Source organism: Pan paniscus, chromosome 19 (assembly GCF_029289425.2).
Source record: "Pan paniscus chromosome 19, NHGRI_mPanPan1-v2.0_pri, whole genome shotgun sequence".
Lineage (NCBI taxonomy): Eukaryota > Metazoa > Chordata > Mammalia > Primates > Hominidae > Pan > Pan paniscus.
The window spans coordinates 37,142,753-37,164,671 of record NC_073268.2 but is presented as its reverse complement, the minus strand read 5'-3'; the positions used below and the strand labels follow the sequence as shown (position 1 = coordinate 37,164,671).

At 40.5% G+C, this 21,919-nt stretch overlaps 1 protein-coding gene across 1 annotated transcript; it reads left to right on the top strand.

Annotated features, from left to right (window-relative positions):
• Window positions 1–1,608: 1,608 nt before the first annotated feature.
• On the top strand, window positions 1,609–20,239 carry WSB1 (WD repeat and SOCS box containing 1). Its single transcript, XM_003812650.6, has 9 exons — window positions 1,609–2,020; window positions 9,412–9,580; window positions 10,987–11,255; window positions 12,390–12,521; window positions 14,380–14,480; window positions 16,701–16,873; window positions 17,665–17,778; window positions 19,113–19,220; window positions 19,804–20,239. Exons 1-9 carry the CDS (start codon window positions 1,981–1,983, stop codon window positions 19,961–19,963), a joined length of 1,266 nt encoding a protein of 421 aa, XP_003812698.1. The 5' UTR covers window positions 1,609–1,980; the 3' UTR covers window positions 19,964–20,239.
• Window positions 20,240–21,919: the final 1,680 nt, after the last annotated feature.

Genomic DNA, 21,919 nt, shown 5'->3' with positions numbered 1-21,919 from the left:
CTGGTCTCGAACTCCTGACACCCGCCTCAGCCTCCCAAAGCGCTGAGATTACAGGCGTGAGCCACCGCCCCCAGCCTAACAAAGTGATTTTTTTTTAAAGAGGAGGGGCAGGCAGGGCGCAGTAGCTTAACGCCTCTAATCCTAGCACTTTGAGAGGCCGAGGTGGGCAGATCACAAGGTCAGGAGTTCAAGACCAGCCTGGCCAATATTGTGAAACCCCCTCCCTACTAAAAGGACGAAAAAAATTAGCTGGGCGTGGTGGCAGCCACCTGTAGTCCCAGCTACTCGGGAGGCTGAGGCAGGAGAATCGCTTGAACCCGGGAGGCAGAGGTTGCAGTGAGCCGAGTTGGCGCCACTGCACTCTGCTCTGGGAGACAGAGCAAGACTCCGTCTCAAAAAAAAAAAAAAAAAAAAAAAAGGAGGGGCGATGTTTTATTAAACATTTCGCTATTTGAAGAATTAATACATTCATGCAAAGAAAAGATGAAGTAAACATGCCCTACAGTGTTATCATTTGAGATCTCTTAAAAGCGGCTATGCAGCCGGGTGTGGTGGCTCACGCTGTAATCCCAGCACTTTGGGAGGCTGAGGCGGGTGGATCACTCGAGGCCAGGAGTTCGAGACTAGCCTGGCCAACAGGGTGAAACGCCCTCTCTACTAAAAATACAAAAATTACCCGGGCTTGGTGTCACATGCCTGTACAAATCCCAGCTACTGGGGAGGCTGAGGCAGGAGAATTGCCTGAACCCGGGAAACGGAGGTTGCAGTGAGCCAAGATCACGCCATTGCACCCCAGCCTGGGAGAAGCGAGACCCCGTCTCAAAAAAAAAAAAAAAAAAAAAAAAAAGCGGCTATGCAACACTCTACTCTGTCCCATGAATATCTGCCACATATTTGAATTCCCAGTCTTATACGCCCCAGGCCTTTGCAATGTTTAGGGTCCACACGAGAAGCCATTAAAATGCAAATACGTCATCTGTGACCGGGAACCAAGCTGGCATCTGGCAGACACTGACACATTTATCAGTCTGATGTGTGGACAACTAGGTGCCTCCCAGAGGCCTTCAGGTAAGGTGGAGGAAGGACCAATTCTGAGCTGACACAGTGGGATCCATCTTGGCCAGGACAAAGGCAGTCCAGGGAGGCCCCGCGGCGCAGTGCGGCGCGATCACGCCCGAGTCTCCTTCTCGTTCCCCTCGGCCCTTCCTAAAACCTGCTGGCTCAGGTCTGAACAATCGCAGCTGGACAGGTGGTGCACAACGATGTTAATTTTCATCCTGTCTTTTTCATCAGTGCATCCTTCAGTTCCCTATTACTTGTGGGCTGGGGAGTTGGCCAAATTGAGTGAAAACCTGAAATGTCTTTTTGTTCTTTTCGTTCAGCCAGTTTAAGTTCCATGCAATCTTTAAGCTAGGAGGCTAATAATAATACAATTCTCTGCTTGCCCTTTTCAAAGCCACTTCAGCTTATAAACTCCATATTAGACCATCCAGGCCCAGAAGACGCCACCGGCCTACAGGCAGAGTCAGCGGAACCAGCCTGGGCTGGATCTCCCCCTGCGAGGCCCCCAGGCAACGCCCGCGCCGGGCCGGGGAGATCACGTCCCGTGCGTCGGGAGGCGGGGCCTCGGGCTGTGACGTCATGTGGCCGCGCCCCTGCCGCCCAGATATCTCCGGCGCCGCCCGCCATTTTGACTCCAGTGTCTCGTTTGCAGTCGGCGCGTTAGGGGAACTGTCTTTCTCCGCAGGCGCGAGGCTGGGTACAGGGTCTATTGTCTGTGGTTGACTCCATACTTTGGTCTGAGGCCGTCGGGAGCTTTCCCGAGGCAGTTAGCAGAAGCCGCAGCGGCCGCCCCCGCCCGTCTCCTCTGTCCCTGGGCCCGGGAGGGACCAACTTCGCGTCACGCCCCTCAGCGGTGGCCACTCTCTTCTCTGTCGTTGGGTCCGCATCGTATTCCCGGAATCAGACGGTGCCCCATAGATGGCCAGCTTTCCCCCGAGGGTCAACGAGAAAGAGATCGGTGAGGATTGGGACCGTGGGTGGGCGCATGAGGGCCGAGGAGAGGCAGGGACTCCCCGGAGGAGGTTTGGGAGGAAGCGACTCCCAGTCTGAGGGAAGAGCTCCAGTGCGCCAAGGCCACCCCACTAGCGAGGAGGAGGAAGCCGCCTCGGTGGGAGTTGGCTGAGGGGTAAACGGCACCGACGTGGATGCAGCACCTACTGTGCTCCCTCGCGGTTGCTGTGTGGCTGGGGCGGGCAAGGACCCCGGTTTCTTCGTCGGAGGTCCGCGCAGGGCTCTTGTCCTGGGAGTTCTTGGCTCAGGGCATGACTGTCGAGTGGACAGGGAAGGGCCACTCAGGGACTTTAGGTTTACAATGGGGAAAAGTAAACTTGTGGGTTGTGAGCGGTAATGAAAGGAGGGGGTCCTCGTGTGTACCAACCACTCTTAGATAGAAATGAGATGGAAGAGGTCCCAACAGCCTGGCAGAAGCAATACAGTATTTTTAAAATGGTGTGGCCTTAAGAAACGCAGCGGTTCGGGGGAGGAGACTTTTAGAATTATCTTTCAAACACTTAAGGGAGGAGCTGGGTGGTTGGGTGGAGTGACAGAAGGAAAGCTTTTGTGCGGAAGAGGAAACTCTGGAAAAGGCTTTTCTGGCTTAGTGTCTAGCCCTGGTCGGCTTAGTAAAGGGCAATTAGTGTTGAAGGTTGTGCGTCCACACCTACTTAGTGGCTCAGTGGAAAGCACGTCGCATTATTTAAATCCTCTTTTAAAGTAAAATAACTGGAACAACGTTTGACGGTGTTGGGGGGTGCTGTACATTGGCTGATAACACTTAGCAAACACTGATCTTACTGTGTGAAGTAATAATTAGCTGCGGCCGCTGAGCAGAGAGCATTTACATTTTCCTACTCTTGAAGTGAATGTGTGCCTTTACTAAGTACAAGGAGGAGTTATTTCTAGAGAAGGGAAGAGGCTGAAGTAGCCAAAACGCGCACTATTTTGTATGTGGGTGAATTTTTGTATCTAGAAACAGCTGTTTTAGAATTCTGGACTTTCGTTGTCTTAGGGATGATTGATTAGGAAGGGACTTTAACCCTGGTTTTAATAACCATTTTTAAAGATACAAACACAGAAAAAAAAAGGGAAAAAATTGTAGCAGAGTTCACACAGAAAAAAGAAAAAAAAAGATGCAAAGAACACAAAATTTGTGTCCAGTTATTATTTTAACTGTATTTTAAGACTAGAAAGTATGTCGCGAAGTGGGACAAAGAACTCAAAAGTTCTTATCAGTCCAGTGGGTTTTTCTTTTACTTCAGTACACCGTAATGTTATAGACGAGTGATCTGCCTTTTTTTTAAATCTGTATTTTACTTCATCCTGATAAACCATTTTGAAAACTTTCCGGTCCTGTTTTCTCTCTCTCTCTCTTTTTTTTTTTTTTTGAGATGGAGTTTTTGCTCTTGTTGCCCAGGCCGGGGTGCAATGGCACGATCTCGGCTCACTGCAACCTCCGGCTCCCGGTTTCAAGCGATTCTCCTCCCTCAGCCTCCTGAGTAGGTGGGATTACAGGCATGCACACGCCCGGCTAATTTTTGTGTTTTTAGTAGAGATGGGGTTTCTCCATGTTGGTCAGGCTGGTCTCGAACTCCCGACCTCAGGTGATCGCCCACCTCGGCCTCCCAAAGTGCTAGTATTACGGGCGTGAGCCACCCCGCCCAGATTTCCGGTTTTGTTTTCTAAGAGATGGATAGAGATGGATAGCATACCTACATAAAGTAGAACCATCCACTAAGTGTTCCCCCACCAGCCCCCTGATTTCTCTTTTCTTTTCTTTTTTTTTTTTTTTTCATATTTAGGTCTCAGTGTTATTTCCTGGATATGTTATAAAAACTTACTAGCTAAGTGCCAGATATCTAGAAGAACTTTTGCTTTTTCTGAGCTTTTTTTAACCCCAGTTTTTTTCTTTGTTTCTTTTTTTGAATTATCATTTGGATACAAGGTTGAACATTTCTCTGCGTAGCTTTTTAAATCTATGAATAAGGATTTACTTTTTTTCTTTTCTTGGGTGTTAATTAAAAGCCAAGCCAAGTTTAGTTTCTCAAGGACATACAGAGAGTAGAGGCAAGATTTCCATGAATGATTAAATAATTCTATGTGATACTACTGCCTTGAGCTACTGCCCTTTTTCACAAGGCACTGCCACAGATCATCCCTTTCTGGTTATGAAATTTTGGGGAGGAATGTAAAGAAGGAGCTAAATCTGGTTTGCTTGGTTCAGCAGTGACTCAGATGGTATGTTACTGTTTTACAGATATTAATAATGTAGTGTTGTATCTTACGGCTGATTTCCCATGGCAGCCTTTCCCTTAATAAGGTCATTAAATCATACATTTCTGTTGCTAACATTAAACAGTTACAGATAATGTAATAAAGGTTTAACTTAAAAATTTTTTTTCAAAGCACTTTATTACAAACTTTGTGCTAGGTTTATAAAATTGTACCAGTATTTAATCTGAGCACTTAAATCATTTTATTAAAGTGCCAAAGGCAATTTGATATACCTGTTATCCAGCAAAGAAACACAATCAAGGCAATTATTAGTAAATTTTAACAGATTAATGCATTTATTTGGTAGGTTTTATAATGGCTCTATTTCTTGAGTTTGTATATATTTGAGAATTATGTTATAAATATGTTATTATTTCATTGTCTTTGCTATCTATTTGAACCAATTTTTTAGTAATTGTTACCGCTCTTTTACTTTTTTTTTTTTTCCTTTGAGACTGAGTCTCGCTCCGTCGTCCAGGCTGGAGTGCAGTAGCGCAGTCTCAGCTTACTGCAACCTCCACCTCTCGGGATCAAGCAATTCTCCTGCCTCACCCTCCCGAGTAGCTGGGATTACAGGTTCGTGCCACCACACCTGGCTGATTTTTTGTATTTTTAGTACAGATGGGGGGTTTCACCATGTTAGCCAAGCTGGTCTGGAACTCCTGATCTCAGGTGATTCACCCTCCTCGGCCTCCCAAAGTGCTGGGATTACAGGCGTGAGCCACTGCCCCCGGCCTACTCTTTTTTTTTTTTTTTAGACAGAGTCTTGCTCTATCACCCAAGCTGGAGTGCGGTTGTGAAATCTTGGCTTTCTGCAACCTCTGCCTCCTGGGCTCAAGCAATTCTCCCACCTCCGCCTGGTACTACAGGTGCATGCCACCACACTCGCTAATTTTTTAAATTTTTTGTAGAGATGAGGTCCCCTATCTATCCCAGGCTGGTCTCAAACTCATGGGCTCAAGTGATCCATCCACCTTGGCCTACCAAAGTGTTGGGATTACCAGTGTGCCTGTCCTATTACCACTATACACAAGGAGTTCCATGATTGTGGTCAAGGTAGAAGAAAAATATAGAGTAACCTTAAAATACAGTCTAGGCTGGGCACGGTGGCTCATGCCTGTAATCCCAGCACTTTGGGAGGCCGAGGCGGGCAGATCACCTGAGGTCAGGAGTTCAAGACCAGCCTGGCCAACATGGTGAAACTCCATCTCTGCTAAAATATACAAAAGTTAGCTGGGCGTGGTGGTGGGCATCATGATGGTGCATACCTGTAATCTAAGCTACTCGGGAGGCTGAGGCAGGGAGAATTGCTTGAACCCGGGAGGCAGAGGTTGTAGTGAGCGGAGATCATGCTACTGCACTCCAGCCTGGGCAACAGAGCAAGCCTCCGTCTCAGAAAAAAAAAAAAAAAAAAAAAAGTCATGTATGAGAAATTTAGTCTTGCTTATGCTTGCTAAGGGAGAGCTTAATTTTAGTCTCATTTACTAGATGTTCTTGAAATTGAATGCAAGGGCTGTTCCTCGTATACAAGTTACATAAATATTCTCCATAGAGACTTTTAAGTTGAATTTTAAAACTTGCTTCCCTTATTTGTGAACTTAGCATTTTTTTCCTCCTAAAAATGCTTGTAAAATGTTTTTAAAATGCTTTAAAAATGTTTTCAAAGATAGATGTGGTTAAACAGGAATCCAAGTTAAAAAAAAATTGTGCCTGATGCAGTGGCTCATGCCTTAATCTCACCACTTTGGGAAACCAAGGTGGGAGGATCGCTTGAGGCCAGGAGCTGGAGACCAGCCTGGGTAACATAGCAAGACCCTGTCTATAAAATGTTTTTTTGCCGGGTGCGGTGGCTCACACCTCTGATCTGAGCACTTTGGGAGGCCAAGGCGGGCGGGTCACAAGGTCAGTAGTTCGAGACCAGCCTGGCCAACATGGTGAAACCCCGTCTCTACTAAAAATACAAAAAATAATAATAATAATTAGCCAGGCATGGTGGTGCATGCCTGTAATCCCAGCTACTCGGGAGGCTGAGGCAGGAGAATTGCTTGAACCCAGGAGGCGGAGGTTACAGTGAGCCAAGATCAAGCCACTGCACTCCAGCCTGGGCGACAGAGCAAGACTGTCTTAAAAGAAAAAAAAAAGTTTGTTTTTTGTTTTTGTTTTTTTCAGTTAGCCAAGTGTGGGGGCATGTGCCCGTAGTCCCTGCTACAGCTACTCAGGAGGTTTGAGGCAGGAGGATCATTTAAGCCTACGAGTTTGCCTCTGCACTCCAGCCTTGGCAACAGAGCAAGACCCTGTCTAAAAAATTAAGCAGGCAGGGGTTGCAAATTCAGAGGCCAGGCATATAAAGAACCCTGGTAAAAGGAACAAATAAGGCTGTAGGTTTGGGAAAATTGTAAGGAAACCTGGAGCAGCATGCTCTTTCTGAAATCATTTGTATGTTAAAGGTATCTGCAGGCATTTGAGGGTCACCAAGTTTGTGAATTTTGTATTAAGAAAGTTATGTGGCTTACATCTGTAATCCCAGTACTTTGGGAGGCTGAAGGTGGGAGGATCACTTGAGCCCAGGAGTTTGAGACCAGCCTGGGCAACAAAAGGAACACCTACCTTTACAAAAATAAAAACATTAACCAGGTGTAGTGGTGCATGTCTGTGGTCCCAGCTACTTGGGAGGCTGAGGCAGGAGGATCGCCTGAGCCTGGGAGGTCAAGGCTACAGTGCACAGTTATTGTGCTACTGCACTCCAGCCTGCGTGACAGAGCAAGACCTTGACTCAAAAAAACAAAGTTATGTGACGGCTAGTAAAGTTAATGTCATCTTATGCTGTGCTAATATGGGGTGGGTGGGGGACTCTGCTGCTTTGATTAAACCACACCTGAAGTATTGTGGTTAGTTCTGGGTGCCACTTTTATGAGGGCCAGTACTAACTAGAATTTATCCAGAAAAGTATGATGAAGTTAGGATGGGAAATGGACTTGAAACCATGTGATCTAAGGTATGATTGAAAGGATAGAGATCTCTTAGCCTGGTAAAAAAGATTCATTGATGGCTATCTTCAATATATAAATGCCATATGAGGATAGCAGCAGGCTTATTCTCTTAGGTCAGAATCAGTACTGAGTGGGTAGAGTGGTAGGAGGAAGATTTTGAGTCATTAAAAACGGTCTCGGTTGCACCAAAATAGTGTAAGCCTTATTATGAATATCATAGAAAAGTAGGTCTCAGGCTTTTTGTTTTTGCTTTCTAAACCACACCTATTTGTTAAGGTGTCAAGAATTGGGCAGATAACATATTTAAATCACTTTAGAATGGGAGCATAAATGTGTGCTTTCATATTCATTCAGTAAATATTTACTGAGCACCTGTCATATGCCAGGTGCTATACTAGCTGTTGATGGAGCATACATTCAGGCTGAAGAAGTACATTTTGGGGGTGGGTGTGTGTGGGGGGTGGGGGTGGGTGTGTCCATGTCCGGGTTCTCTAGCTATATCAGTGTAAGGGGTTCTTATGTGAACAGCAATAACATAGAATATATTAAAGCTTAGGTGTTGGAAAGTTTAAACCAGAAATACATAAAAATATATTATTATACAGTGTACAATTGACCAGACAACTGACCACAAAATAGATAATAGGGAAAATTAAGACCAACCCAAAATAGGTGATACACTGATAAAGAGGCTCCTTTCCCCAAATTGAGGAAATTGTAGCTGAGTTTGCATGCATGCATTGCAGTATGAGCTTGTTGATCATGCTTTTTGTTAAATATGGAAGTAATATTCTCCATATACTCTGGTAATATGCCAATTTTTGTTAGGAATACAAAATTTGAGTAATCTGAATTTAAAATATATGACATTGTCCATTTTTTGTCCTTAAAAACCAAAATAATTCCATTTTTGAGTCAGTTTTAGGCCTATTAGGAAGACTCTTAAGGACCAGTATTTGAGAATCACAAATATAATGCATTTTGGTTTTTTGTTTTTTTTTTTTTTTTTTATGACAGTCTTGCTCTGTCACCCAGGCTGGAGTGCAGTGATGCAGTCTTGGCTCACTGCAGTCTCCACCTCCAAGATTCAAACAGTTCTTATGCTTCAGCCTTCCAAGAAGCTGGGATTACAGACACACTCCAGCATACCACCATGCCCGGCTATAATGCATTTTCTTTTATTTTAGCTTATTTTTTTTTTTGAGATGGAGTCTCACTCTGTCGCCCAGGCTGGGGTGCAGTGGCACTTTATTGGCTTACTGCAACTTCCGCCTCCTGGGTTCAGGCAATTCTCCTGCCTCATCCTGGGATTACAGGCGCCCACCACCACGCCCAGCTAATTTTTGTATTTTTAGTAGAGACAGGGTTTCAAACCATGTTGGCCAGGCTGGTCTCAAACTCCAGACCTCAAGTGATCCGCTTGTCTTGGCCTCCCAAAATGTTGGGATTACAGGTGTGAGCAACCACACGTGGCCTATAATGCCTTTTTAAAGCACTGGTTTGGAGGGTTGGACTAGACAACCTGTAAGTCTCTTCTAGTTCTGAGGGTTTTGTGATTTTTGTGACCTGGGCCTGAAAAGGGTAAAAATACTTGTTTGGATAGTGTATTTTGTAGTGCTTTCCTTTGAGTAATGGTGTAATATTGTATTTTATGGTGAGGTATGGTTTTTGAAAGCTAAGAAACTTAATTTGGAAGATACTTTTCCTGCCAACTAAGTTTAATTTCTTGCATTTTAAATGTTAATAATTTGATGAGAACGTAATACAATGCAAAAGTTAGGACTTTTGTAATTGTTAGGTCTAATTGGTCATTACATTATTATTGACCAGTTTTTTTTACGGAAACTTTCTTAAAAACTCTTGCATTGGGAAATTTTAGGGAAATCACTTTATCAAAACTTGGAGATAGTCATTATCATTAAGGGGTCTTCATATACTGCATACCCCCCGTTAGAGGATGGAATGCAGAACTCACTATACCCTGTCTGCATAGAAGAGGGAAGAAACTCAATCCCAAAGTAATATGGAAGCAGTCTCACATGTATTGTTGGTTATATATGATATCCAGTATTTTTATTTTTCCTTTTAGTGAGATCACGTACTATAGGTGAACTTTTAGCTCCTGCAGCTCCTTTTGACAAGAAATGTGGTCGTGAAAATTGGACTGTTGCTTTTGCTCCAGATGGTTCATACTTTGCTTGGTCACAAGGACATCGCACAGTAAAGCTTGTTCCGTGGTCCCAGTGCCTTCAGAACTTGTAAGACTGTTACTTTTCTGTATTTTGTATCTGTTTGTGGAATTTACCATTTTCTCTCAGTGTAGGGTAATAAAAACATTTTGATATTTAAGTTTTACTTTATAGATGATGTCGTGAGTTTTAATCGTGGGCTGAATATATTTATTGGAAATTTTGTGTAAAGAATTCTTTGGGCCGGGCGCGGCGGCTCAGGCCTGTAATCCCAGCACTTTGGGAGGCCAAGGCAGGCAGATCACTTGAGGTCAGGAGTTTGATACCCGCCTGGCCAACATGGTGAAACCCCATCTCTACTGAAAATACAAGAACTAGCTGGGCGTGGTGTGGCACACCTGTAGTCCCAGCTACTCGGGAGGCTGAGGCAGAAGAATTGCTTGAACCCAGGAGCCGGAGGTTGTAGTGAGTCGAGATAGCACCACTGCACTCCAGCCTGGGTGACAGAGCCAAATAATGTCTCAAAAAAAAAAAAAAAAAAGAATTGTCTGGTGTTATTTATACATTAAGTTTTTCTGTATGTTAAAAGTCAGATTGTGTCTAACAAGTTTATATATATAGTGTTGTGCCAGAGCAGGTGACTTCTGTGATGTGAAGCTTTTTGGATTCACTTTGGATTTTACATTTTGTTGGATAACCCTGGTGCATAGTAGTAGAGACAGGGGTTTCACCGTGTTGGCCAGGCTGGTCTCGAACTCCTGACTTTAGGTGATCCACCCTCCTCAGCCTCCCAAAGTGCTGGGATTACAGGCGTGAGCCACCGAGCCTGGCCCTTTGTTGTTGTTGTTGTTGTTGTTTTTGTTTTTAATGGACTTATAGTCCCTCTGTTTGGGGTAAATTGAGTTTGGATGTTTGTTGAAAGTTTTTCTAAAATGTATCATGTGCTATATTGGATCTTTCCCTGTTTTTTTTGTATCTAGCAGACCTTCATGGTTATAGTCACTAATGTTCTCATTACATAACTTGAGGTCTGGAACCTATGGGAAACTGATCATTATGGTTTGAGGATTTTTTTCCCCCTTTAAGGCAATTTTTTGATATCAGCTTGACCATATCTTAAGTTACTGGGTTTTTTTGTTTGTTTGTTTGTTTTTTGCTTATTTATACTTGTGTTTTTAGGTTGAAGGAGCACCAGTTGATTCGGTGGTTTTGAGGAAAATTTGGGAGGCAAATAAGTTATAATATAAATTGCTTTATTGTTGAACTTACTACTCAGTCACTGAGAATTTCTATTAATGTCCTTCTCTCGTAGTTCAAATATCAACCTTTCCCTTCCTATCTATAGGATTCTATTGTTATTTGGTGTCATTATAATAATATTGAGGTTATTTTAACAAACACTTGTAATTATTCAATGTCCAGAGGAGTCCAGAGTGAATAATAATACAATTTCCATCTGACTTCCCCCACCCCAGTCTCTTGCATGGCACCAAGAATGTTACCAATTCAAGCAGTTTAAGATTGCCAAGACAAAATAGTGATGGTGGTCAGAAAAATAAGCCTCGTGAACATATTATAGACTGTGGAGATATTGTCTGGAGTCTTGCTTTTGGGTCGTCAGTTCCAGAAAAACAGAGTCGCTGTGTAAATATAGAATGGCATCGCTTCAGATTTGGACAAGATCAGCTACTTCTTGCTACAGGGTTGAACAATGGGCGTATCAAAATATGGGATGTATATACAGGTATGGATTCATAGTTTTTAAAGCAAATGTATTATTTTATGATGCAGGGCACTGCTCATAGGCACTGGAATTGGGATTTGAGGATTTCAGCTTACTGAAAAGCAAGAATTGATGGCATAGGTGCGTCTTTATAATAGACCTGAATGTCACCTTCTTCAGCTCATGATTTTAATTTAGGAAAACTATAGAGTTCATATTGCTTCATCACTCTTTAGAGAGTATTACAGTAGGAAAGGATTTTCCAGGGAATGTTTAGTTAGTTGTCCTTTATAAACTAGTTATTTAGTTAATGACTCACATGTCAAGGTGTTTTCTTTGTTTATGCTTTTTCAATGATTGATAGCTTAGAGGTTTTCGAGGTAAATCAGATTTCAGTAATCATCTCACCTTGGAAAGGTTTAGTGAAAGTTTAGATAGATTGAGAAGTTAAATTCTTTGGGCAACTAGAAATAAATGTGTTGCTTATTGCCTAAAACACTTTCTGGCATATAATATGTACTCAAAAACATAAAGGATTTTTAAAGAAGCATTAAAAGAACATGTACATTAGAACATAACAAGTGATACTAACATAGGTGATAATGAGTCAAAATTTGGGTTCTTGAAAAAAATAAGATGAACACATAGATTGTCTTAGAAAACAAAGCTCTTACATTATTAGTTAAATACATTTTTTTTCACTGGGATCATGTTTGAAAACTAAAGTTGTGGGATAACTTGTATCTTTTGAGGAGCTTAACATTCCTAGGCCAGGGAAATAACAAGCAAAGAAATAATTTGATTTTATATTTTAAAGTTCATGCCTGTAATTCCAGCACTTTGGGAGGCCAAAGCTGGGGGATCACTTGAGCCCAGGAGTTCTAGACCAGCCTGGGCAACATGGTGAGACTCCATCTCTCCAAAAAAAAAAAAAAAAAAAAGGCCAGCCGTGGTGACTTGTAACTGTAGTTCCAACTATTTCGGAGGCTGAGGTAGGGGGATTGCTTGAACCCAGGAGGTCGAGGCTGTAGTGAGCCAAGATTGCGCCATTGCACTCCAGCCTGAGTGACAGAGTGAGACCCTGTCTCAAGAAAAATAAGAACAAAACAAAAATATATTAATACTGTCTTTTTTTCCCTTTTCTATCATATTTAGGAAAACTCCTCCTTAACTTGGTAGATCATACTGAAGTGGTCAGAGATTTAACTTTTGCTCCAGATGGAAGCTTGATCCTGGTGTCAGCTTCAAGAGACAAAACTCTCAGAGTATGGGACCTGAAAGATGATGGTATGTCTTTTTTCCAAGCTATGAACTAGGATTTGTTTCTTGATACTACTATGGAGAGGTATTGGGAACATGTGGGGCATTTGACTTTAAAAATGGCATGTGATCCAAGTTCCTTTTCTCTGCCTAACACTTAGGTTCCTTTCCTGAATAGATCAAAGAAAAACATAAATGTGACCCAGAATAGGAGCCAACAGTTATTCGAAGTAAATGATCTGATATTATTCAGAAACTAACCACATAAATCTGTATCAACTATCTGAGGACCAAATATGGATCAGGTTTGGGATTTTACAGGAACCAGTCTGTGTTTATGTCCTCTTAGGGAGGGTTATTAACTTACTGTATTGGCTTAGTGAAAATTTAGGTAGGTCTTGAAGTAACTTAGTATCTAATAAAATTTAAATTGAAACATGACCTACATACCAGAACTTATAACATGTGAATATTAGTAAACGTTAAATTGGCTAGGTTAAGAAGTGCTTTTATAAAAAGTGAAAGATTTACTGTCCAATACAATAGAAAGATACGTTGGTGTCAAGTACTCACCTTTCTCTAAAGCCTTACAAAGTTTTGGAGATGCTACCTCATTTGAGATGAGCATCTCTTCCCTTTCTCAGTCCCTAATGAAAGAGTTTATATGTTTAACTAAAACCTTAAATGTAAGGTCTGTTGGTGCTCTAACAGCCTCAAGCTGGAGGTTAACAGGCTTGCCTAGGGGTAATAAAGCTTAAATTGAATTAGTAGGAAACAAAACCCTCAGATCTGGAGATGTTCCAGCTGATAGATAGTAACCATTCCTTAATAAAGTTCTATGCTAACATTAACAAATCATGAAGGACCTTCTCTGCGTTTTATCTGCTCAGCTGTTGAGGTGCAAAGGGATGCCAACAGTTGAAATATTTTAATAATTTTTTTATTTTGCATATCGAATGATGCTTGCTTATCTCAAACTAATTTCAGCAATGTACATGTTTTAAGAACATAGGCTTAGTAAAATATAAGCTCCAAGATAGTGGGGTCCTTGCCTTATTTCCAGTTATATCCTCAGTGCCGGCATAGGGCCTGGCATGCGTAGGCACTCAGTAAGTATTTGTAAAACTAAGAGTTCAGTATACTTAAGCATAGTTGTGTGCTGTGGGTATAATACACAAGGACTTTGGAGTGAGTTGTAGGTTCTCAAAAATGAAGAATGAAAAGGCATTTTGAAGATGGTCAAGTTTCTTAACCTTGCTGTTGTGTTCCAGTTGCTTAACTTTTAAAATAAGGGGATTGGACTAAAAGAATTCTGTCTTTTTTTTTTTTTTTTTGAGACGGAGTCTCGCTCTTTCGCCCAGGCTGGAGTGCAGCGGCGTGATCTCCGCTCACTGCAGCCTCTGCCTCCCAGGTTCAAGTAATTCTTGTGCCTCAGCCTCCCAAGTAGCTAGGATTACCGGCATGCGCCACCATGCCCGGCTGATTTTTTAATGTTTTTTAGTAGAGATGGGTTTCACCCTGTTGGCCAGGATTGTCTCAAATTCCTGGCCTCAAGCAATCCACCCGCCTCAGCCTCTCAAAGTGCTGGAATTACAGACAAGAGCCACCGCGCCAGGCCCCAGACTTTTTCTTGAAGGGCTAGATGTTGAATATTTGAGGCTTGTGAACCATGCTGTCTGCTGTAGAGCACAACATAAACACATGGACAGGATTGTGTTCCAGTAAAATTTAAAACCTAAGCAGCTGGTGTATATCGGTAACCCTCGTTATAGATAAATTGCTTTCAGCTATAAATGTTTGTGATCCTTTGCTTTACTGCTGTTTTGAAATACTGCTCATTTGAAGTGGATTCTAGGGTTAATACAGATTATTTCTTTTTGTTCAGGAAACATGATGAAAGTATTGAGGGGGCATCAGAATTGGGTGTACAGCTGTGCATTCTCTCCTGACTCTTCTATGCTGTGTTCAGTCGGAGCCAGTAAAGCAGTACGTGTCAAAGTTCTTGTACATTCATTATGAATTGGATTATGATAATGTGTGCATAATCATTTTAAATCTAAGTAACCTATGAAGTCTGTGCTCGGTGTCATGAATATTTTAAATGTTTTATTTCATGATGGGGGAGAATTTGCATGAAGGAAATTAAATATAGTTATTGATTGCCAAGTGAGAAGTTGGATTGTTTTTAGAGATAATAGATAATAATGGGCATATCAGGGTTTTTTTTTTTTTGTAAGTCTAGAAAAGTTTATGTGCTGTAGAAGAGATCTAGTCTATATGTTAAGACATTCCCTTGCTAATTATTTTCTTCTCTGTTGTTCTATTTTTTTGGTCCAGTTTGCTGTTTTTAAAGTTTTGAGTCCCAGCTGGTCCTGTACATTTAACTGAAAAAAAGTAACTTAAAATAATATAAAAATAGCACTCATGTATGTCCTACAGTTATAGGTGAAATTTGATATTGTTTGTCTTACATAGCATACCTATAGACAGCTTAAGTAAAGTGACTGTTAAGAGGGTTATGCTTATTGATGAACTCTTGTAGTTGTTTACCAGCTCTGTTAGTATAGTTAAATTGATCTCAGTAGCTTCAAGTATTTATAAAATGGTTGAAGTCCAAATACATGTGATAATTACAATACACTTTGAATTAATGGAGGGTGGGAGGCTAGTTGAAATGCATTTTATTTACCCAAGGAGTATGTTAAAATGATAGTTATAAATGTTGGAAATTTAAAGCAAGATACTCAGTTTAGTTCTTTACAAATCATAAGAAGAACAAAATTAGATGTTGACATTGCTATTTTAGGCTGTGTGTTTTCCATATGCTTCTTGCTTTCCCTGTCACAGGTGGTGGCAGCAATATTGGTGTGATTGAGGTTATGCTGGCACCACTCGCACACAGGCGCACAATGGTGTTAGCTGGGCAGAAAGAGTGGCATCTCTGGCTACCGGGCTGGGGGCGACCTTTACCATAGGATGAAGTAACCTTGCATTCGGCTGCAAGGTGTACTGTACGTACACAGGTGCTGGTCGATGTCCACTTTCTGCTTTTCTTTCTTTCTTTTTTTCTTTTTTAAAGTAATTTCCCCCACAGTAAAATACACTGACTCCTGAGTAAATTGATTTTCCAGTTTTATGGAATTGGGAGTCTGACAAGTGAAACCAATTTAATGTAAAGTATTTGGCTTTCAAATGGTTTCTCTGTGCTATTTTTTGGAATTCTTTCAGATTCCAGAGATATCTTACGTCTTTGATTCAATTTAAAATTTGTACTTATTTTCTTTTAGAAATAATGTATTGTGTCTGTGCAGAAAAAAAAAACCAAAAAGGATTGCTTTACTCTCCAAAAAGAGGAGAGATTGTCTTAGGATAAACCTCCAAGCTCACATTTAATATAACAGACTGAAGTAAACATTAGAATCCTGTTTAGAGCTATTCTGCACAGTTAACTACTGATCTTTAGAATCTAAAATTGTATATGAACTTATTCTTAAATAATTGAACCGTTTTATATTCAAATGACTTATGATCGTGGTTAGTTTGGGAAAAATAAGATAGTTAAATTTTGATTTATTGAAATGTAATTGTATTATTTTCATAAAATAGCATTTTCATTTTGTAATGTGGTTTAACATCCTTGTTGTTTGCCAAAGAAATTTCATTTGGCTGTGAATATTCTATTTGCTTGCAGTATCTGTTTCTCTTCCTAGGCTCAAGTTGGTGACCCAAGCCTATTGTAAACAAGTGATTATCTCAAAGGGAGATGCCAATGGAGTAACAATTTGTTAACCTTACGTTTTCTGTCTGTATATTTTTTTAAAAATCTGGTAGTTTCTGGAAAAAAAAGAGAAGGGGGTTTGTAGTACTTAACCCTATTTATTTCCATATATTTTAGTTAATTAGTTTTTGGAATAAATGGATTTCAGTATAGCTTTGTGGTTAAATTGCATTGCCTTTATTTTATGTTTAGGCTTATTTTTAAATTAACATTTAACAGAAACATTTGAAATAGAATTTGCATGTCTGCCTTAATTAACTTAAAGACTGATTTTAATCTGACTATGACACTGAGCATATTCTTTAAATTACTCATAATTTATAATGCTTAATATAATCTTAATTAAATTTAGCAGTTTTAGTTTAAGATGTGCCATTTTGTCCTCTGTATGTCTGAATGAAGCTATAACATTTGCCTTTTTATTGCAGGTTTTCCTTTGGAATATGGATAAATACACCATGATACGGAAACTAGAAGGACATCACCATGATGTGGTAGCTTGTGACTTTTCTCCTGATGGAGCATTACTGGCTACTGCATCTTATGATACTCGAGTATATATCTGGGATCCACATAATGGAGACATTCTGATGGAATTTGGGTGGGTACAGCATGAATTATTTTAGTCTATAAATTCATCTCCACCTATCAAGTTATGTGAATAATTACAATCACCAATATATGCAATCTAAAATTACAGTCTATTCTAATTTAAAATGTTGGTATTATTTAAGCCCTTGACTAATGGAAAGCCTTCGATATAAATTCTAAAAGTAAATTTGGCTCTCTTGATACAAGTCTTGCTACTTAACAGTACCCAGCTCTCTATAGAAGTACTAATTATGTTTAGAGTTTTTGTTGGAGAAAAACAGTTAAAACCAAAGTTGGACTTAATCTTACTGTCTTAAATCATAAAAGATTTTTTTTTTTTTTTTGACAGAGTCTTGCTCTGTCGCCAGGCTGGAGTGCAGTGGCGCAATCTCGGCTCACTGCAACCTCCACCTCCTGGGTTCAAGCAGTTCTCCTGCCTCAGCCTCCTGAGTAGCTGGGCTTACAGGCACCTGCAACCACCCCTGGCTAATTTTTGTATTTTTAGTAGAGATGGGGTTTCACCATGTTGGTCAGGCTGGTCTCAATCTCTTGATCTCGTGATCCACCTGCCTTAGCCTCCCAAAGTGCTGGGATTACAGGCGTGAGCCACTGCGCCCGGCCATAAAAGATTAGTTCTTTTCAGGTGACTTTAATTTGGATGTATCATCTCTACTGAGTCTTCTCAGTTATATTAATTAAGGCTACTTTAAACACTTTTCAAAGACAGATGTACTTTGTACCTGGGTAATTTTGTTTTCTTGAAGTGACTGATATCCACTGAAAACATATATTTGACCTCAGGCACCTGTTTCCCCCACCTACTCCAATATTTGCTGGAGGAGCAAATGACCGGTGGGTACGATCTGTATCTTTTAGCCATGATGGACTGCATGTTGCAAGCCTTGCTGATGATAAGTAAGTATGTGCATTATAGCTTGACTGACTTACTATTACCTTTTACATTCTTAAGCCTTAAAGCCTTTCTGCAGTTAAGAGTTTTAATGTCTCTTCCTCAACACAAGCCCCTGGGAGATTTTGTTGTGTCTTAAAGAATATCAGCCTGAACAATTATCTGTGTAAACTAAAGATAATGCATGCCTCTCCCTGTGTTCCTTGTTTAACTTGTTTAGGCATAGTGGGTTGATTTTTAGTCAGCTTTTAGCCCAGCTTACAGAGATGTTTTAAAGTAATGTCTTAACAAAGGTTGAAGCAGAAGGAAATTTCTAAAGTGAAACAAATAGTAAAACCAAAAGAATTACAAATAAATAGTAATTTGTATCCACCATGATTGAGATTAGAATATGAAATGTCACATGAATGAGATGTGCTGCTTGTTGGTAAGAAGCAGAAACTAGTTGCAACCATCTGTGTTCATGCATATAGCATTGAGTAGTTTGGTGACATCAATTCATAAGGCAGCTCTTCTCTTCCCAGAATGTTAGCAAACATATGGAGAGAGGTTTTTTTTGTCTGTTTGTCTGCAACCATTGTTTCCTGTTTGCTCAGATAGATTCTCCATGTTAGTTCTCTGCTGTATTTGTAGACACACTCAGCCTGGGTGAAAAGCTTTTTTTCCTTTCCTGGTTTTTTTTGTTTGTTTATTGGAGACAGGGTCTTGCTTTGTTGCCCAGGCTATAGTGCAGTGGTGCAATCACATCTCACCACAGCCTTGATTTTCTGGGCTCAGGTGATCCTCCCACCTCAGCCTTCCAAGCATCTCACACCACAGGGGTATACCACCACACCTGGCTAATTTTTTAAAAAAAATTTTTGTAGAGACAGGGTCTGCCTATGTTGCCCAGGCTGGTCTTAAAAGTCCTGGGCTCAAGCAGTCCACCCACCTCGGCCTCCCAAAGTGGTGGGATTATGGTTGTGAGCTACCAGGCCCACCTAGCTTTTAAAAATGTCTTGGGAAAAGGGTGAAACAGACTAGAAGTTGATTGTATTGTAAGTGTAGGAAAGTAAGGAGAAAGTTTCCGGGTGTGAACATTCTAGGTTTGAACACTGGGAAGGAGGGAAGGCAGCCATGCATTGTAGTCTCTTAAGTGAAAGTTTATCCAATTTACCAACTGATATTATAGACCTTAAAATATTTTGTAATTGTATAAAGCAAGTTATAATAATTGCCTGTTGGTGTGATGTGTGTATTTTGTGACTCATAACTCAATGGCGTTTCTTTCTAAATTTTAAAAAAGTTGCTTTTACCTTACATTTTCTACAAGATACTAAATAATTTATTTCATTTTCAGAATGGTGAGGTTCTGGAGAATTGATGAGGATTATCCAGTGCAAGTTGCACCTTTGAGCAATGGTCTTTGCTGTGCCTTCTCTACTGATGGCAGTGTTTTAGCTGCTGGGTAAATATATTTTTCTCTTTTTTTTTTTTTTTTGAGATGTAGTCTCCCAGGCTGGAGTACAGTGGTGCAATCTCTGCTCACTGTAGCCTCCGTCTTCCAGTTCAAGGAGATTCTCCTGCCTCAGCCTCCCGAGTAGCTGGGACTACAGGTGCACACCACCACTCCTGGCTAATTTATTTGTTTGTTCGTTTTTCCAGTAGAGTCCGGATTTCACCATGTTGGCCTGGCTGGTCTCAAACTCCTGACCCTGACCTCAAGTGATCTTTCCGCCTCAACTTCCCAAAGTGCTGGGATTACAGGCGTGAGCCACCACACCTGGCCCATTTTTCTCTTTTCTTTAAGGGCCAATTTAAGGGGGCTTTTAGCAGCTAGTAATTTATTGTCAGTAAAACTCTAATAAGTGTTCTTCATAGTAGTGTTACCTTGTCATGGAATACATCATTGGTTAGTTCTTCCTGGTTGGGTTTTAATGTGAAGTTTGTGACTCCAGTACTCACATGTATTGGGTGATAGTTGTTTGAGCTGTAGCAACACTGAAATACATATACTTGGGTGACTAAGCATGTGCTTTGTTTCTGTTTAGGACACATGACGGAAGTGTGTATTTTTGGGCCACTCCACGGCAGGTCCCTAGCCTGCAACATTTATGTCGCATGTCAGTCCGAAGAGTGATGCCCACCCAAGAAGTTCAGGAGCTGCCAATTCCTTCCAAGCTTTTGGAGTTTCTCTCGTATCGTATTTAGAAGATTCTGCCTTCCCTAGTAGTAGGGACTGACAGAATACACTTAACACAAACCTCAAGCTTTACTGACTTCAATTATCTGTTTTTAAAGACATAGAAGATTTATTTAATTTGATATGTTCTTGTACTGCATTTTGATCAGTTGAGCTTTTAAAATATTATTTATGGACAATAGAAGTATTTCTGAACATATCAAATATAAACTTTTTAAAGATCTAACTGTGAAAACATACATACATGTATATATTTAGATATAAGCTGCTATATGTTGAATGGACCCTTTTGCTTTTCTGATTTTTAGTTCTGACATGTATATATTGCTTCAGTAGAGCCACAATATGTATCTTTGCTGTAAAGTGCAAGGAAATTTTAAATTCTGGGACACTGAGTTAGATGGTAAATACTGACTTACGAAAGTTGAATTGGGTGAGGCGGGCAAATCACCTGAGGTCAGCAGTTTGAGACTAGCCTGGCAAACATGATGAAACCCTGTCTCTACTAAAAATACAAAAAAAAAAAAAAATTAGCCAGGCGTGGTGGTGCACACCTGTAGTCCTAGCTACTTGGGAGGCTGAGGCAGGAGAATTGCTTGAACCCAGGAGGTAGAGGTTGCAGTAAGCCAAGATCACACCACTGCACTCCAACCTGGACAACAGAGCGAGACTCCATCTCAAAAAAAAAAAAAAAAGTTGTGTTGCCTCATACGAAATGTATTTGGTTTTGTTGGAGAGTGTCAGACTGATCTGGAAGTGAAACACAGTTTATGTACAGGGAAAAGGATTTTATTATCCTTAGGAATGTCATCCAAGACGTAGAGCTTGAATGTGACGTTATTTAAAAACAATAACAACAAAGAAGGCAGAGCCAGGATATAACTAGAAAAAGGATGTCTTTTTTTTTTTTTTTTTTTTACTCCCCCTCTAAACACTGCTGCTGCCTTAATTTTAGAAAGCAGCTTACTAGTTTACCCTTGTGGTATAAAGTATTATAAATTGTTGTGAATTTGAAGAATCCATCTACTGTATTATTGCTAAATATTTTGTTTATACTAAGGGACAATTATTTTAAGACCATGGATTTAAAAAAAAAAAAAAAAAACTCTATGTTTCTGCAGGGGATGATATTGGTGAGTTACCAAAGAAGCAATACAGCGTATCTGCTTTTGCCTTCTGTTGTTTATCTTACCTGCAGATATTAAGAATGTATGCATTATGTAAAATGCTCAATTATATATTTTTGTTGAGTTTTTTAATTAAAGACTTGTAAAAAAAAAACAGTATATTGCAAATGTTTCTTAAATAGGTTAGGTGGAGTACTTTCTCTCTGTCTCCATTGTAAGGTTGATGGTACACCACAGGCAAATTAAGCAAAAAGGACAATGAAGAAAGAATGCAGGACTCAGGCGCTGCTCTAGAGTTCATTCAGGGCTCCCCGAGTGCAGCAGCTCTTATGGTGGTTTTGTTTTTAGGAGAACTGTTGTAATAATGCATATTTTAAAAGCATAGGGAAGCTCTAGAACACAGGAAGGTGACTACTAAGCAAGAGAAAAGTATCTTTTAGTGGGGAACTACCAGCCTATAGTAAGCCTATCTGGTTAAAGTAGTTATGAAAATCTAGCAGTCTGGGTCCTTTGAGAAGGCATAAAAAAAGCAAAACTCTTATGAGCCATGTGTGATTTTGAAGACTCATTTCCACTGAGAAATTATTTGGAAGTTCCTATGGTTAGCTCTGTTAAGGAATGTAAAAATTTATAGGGGGTGTAGAGTTATCAATTTGAAAGCCAGTAGAAAATCTGCTCAAGTTACTTATTGAGGATCATCTGTATTTTACAAAAAGAAGCACAAGAAGCATCTAATCTTTATACTTCTTGTGACTTTTTTTCCCCTGCATTTTACTTTGTAATATATCGGCTTTATAATTTTAAAATACACTGGCCGGGCGCAGTGGCCCACACCTA

Bases quoted from the DNA above. Each gene is read 5' to 3' on its own strand.
- WSB1 (XM_003812650.6), top strand. From the start codon at position 1,981: ATGGCCAGCTTTCCCCCGAGGGTCAACGAGAAAGAGATCG. The intron at 11,256-12,389 runs GTATGGATTCAT...TATCATATTTAG, and splicing joins AATATGGGATGTATATACAG to GAAAACTCCTCCTTAACTTG. The intron at 19,221-19,803 runs GTAAATATATTT...GTTTCTGTTTAG, and splicing joins GGCAGTGTTTTAGCTGCTGG to GACACATGACGGAAGTGTGT.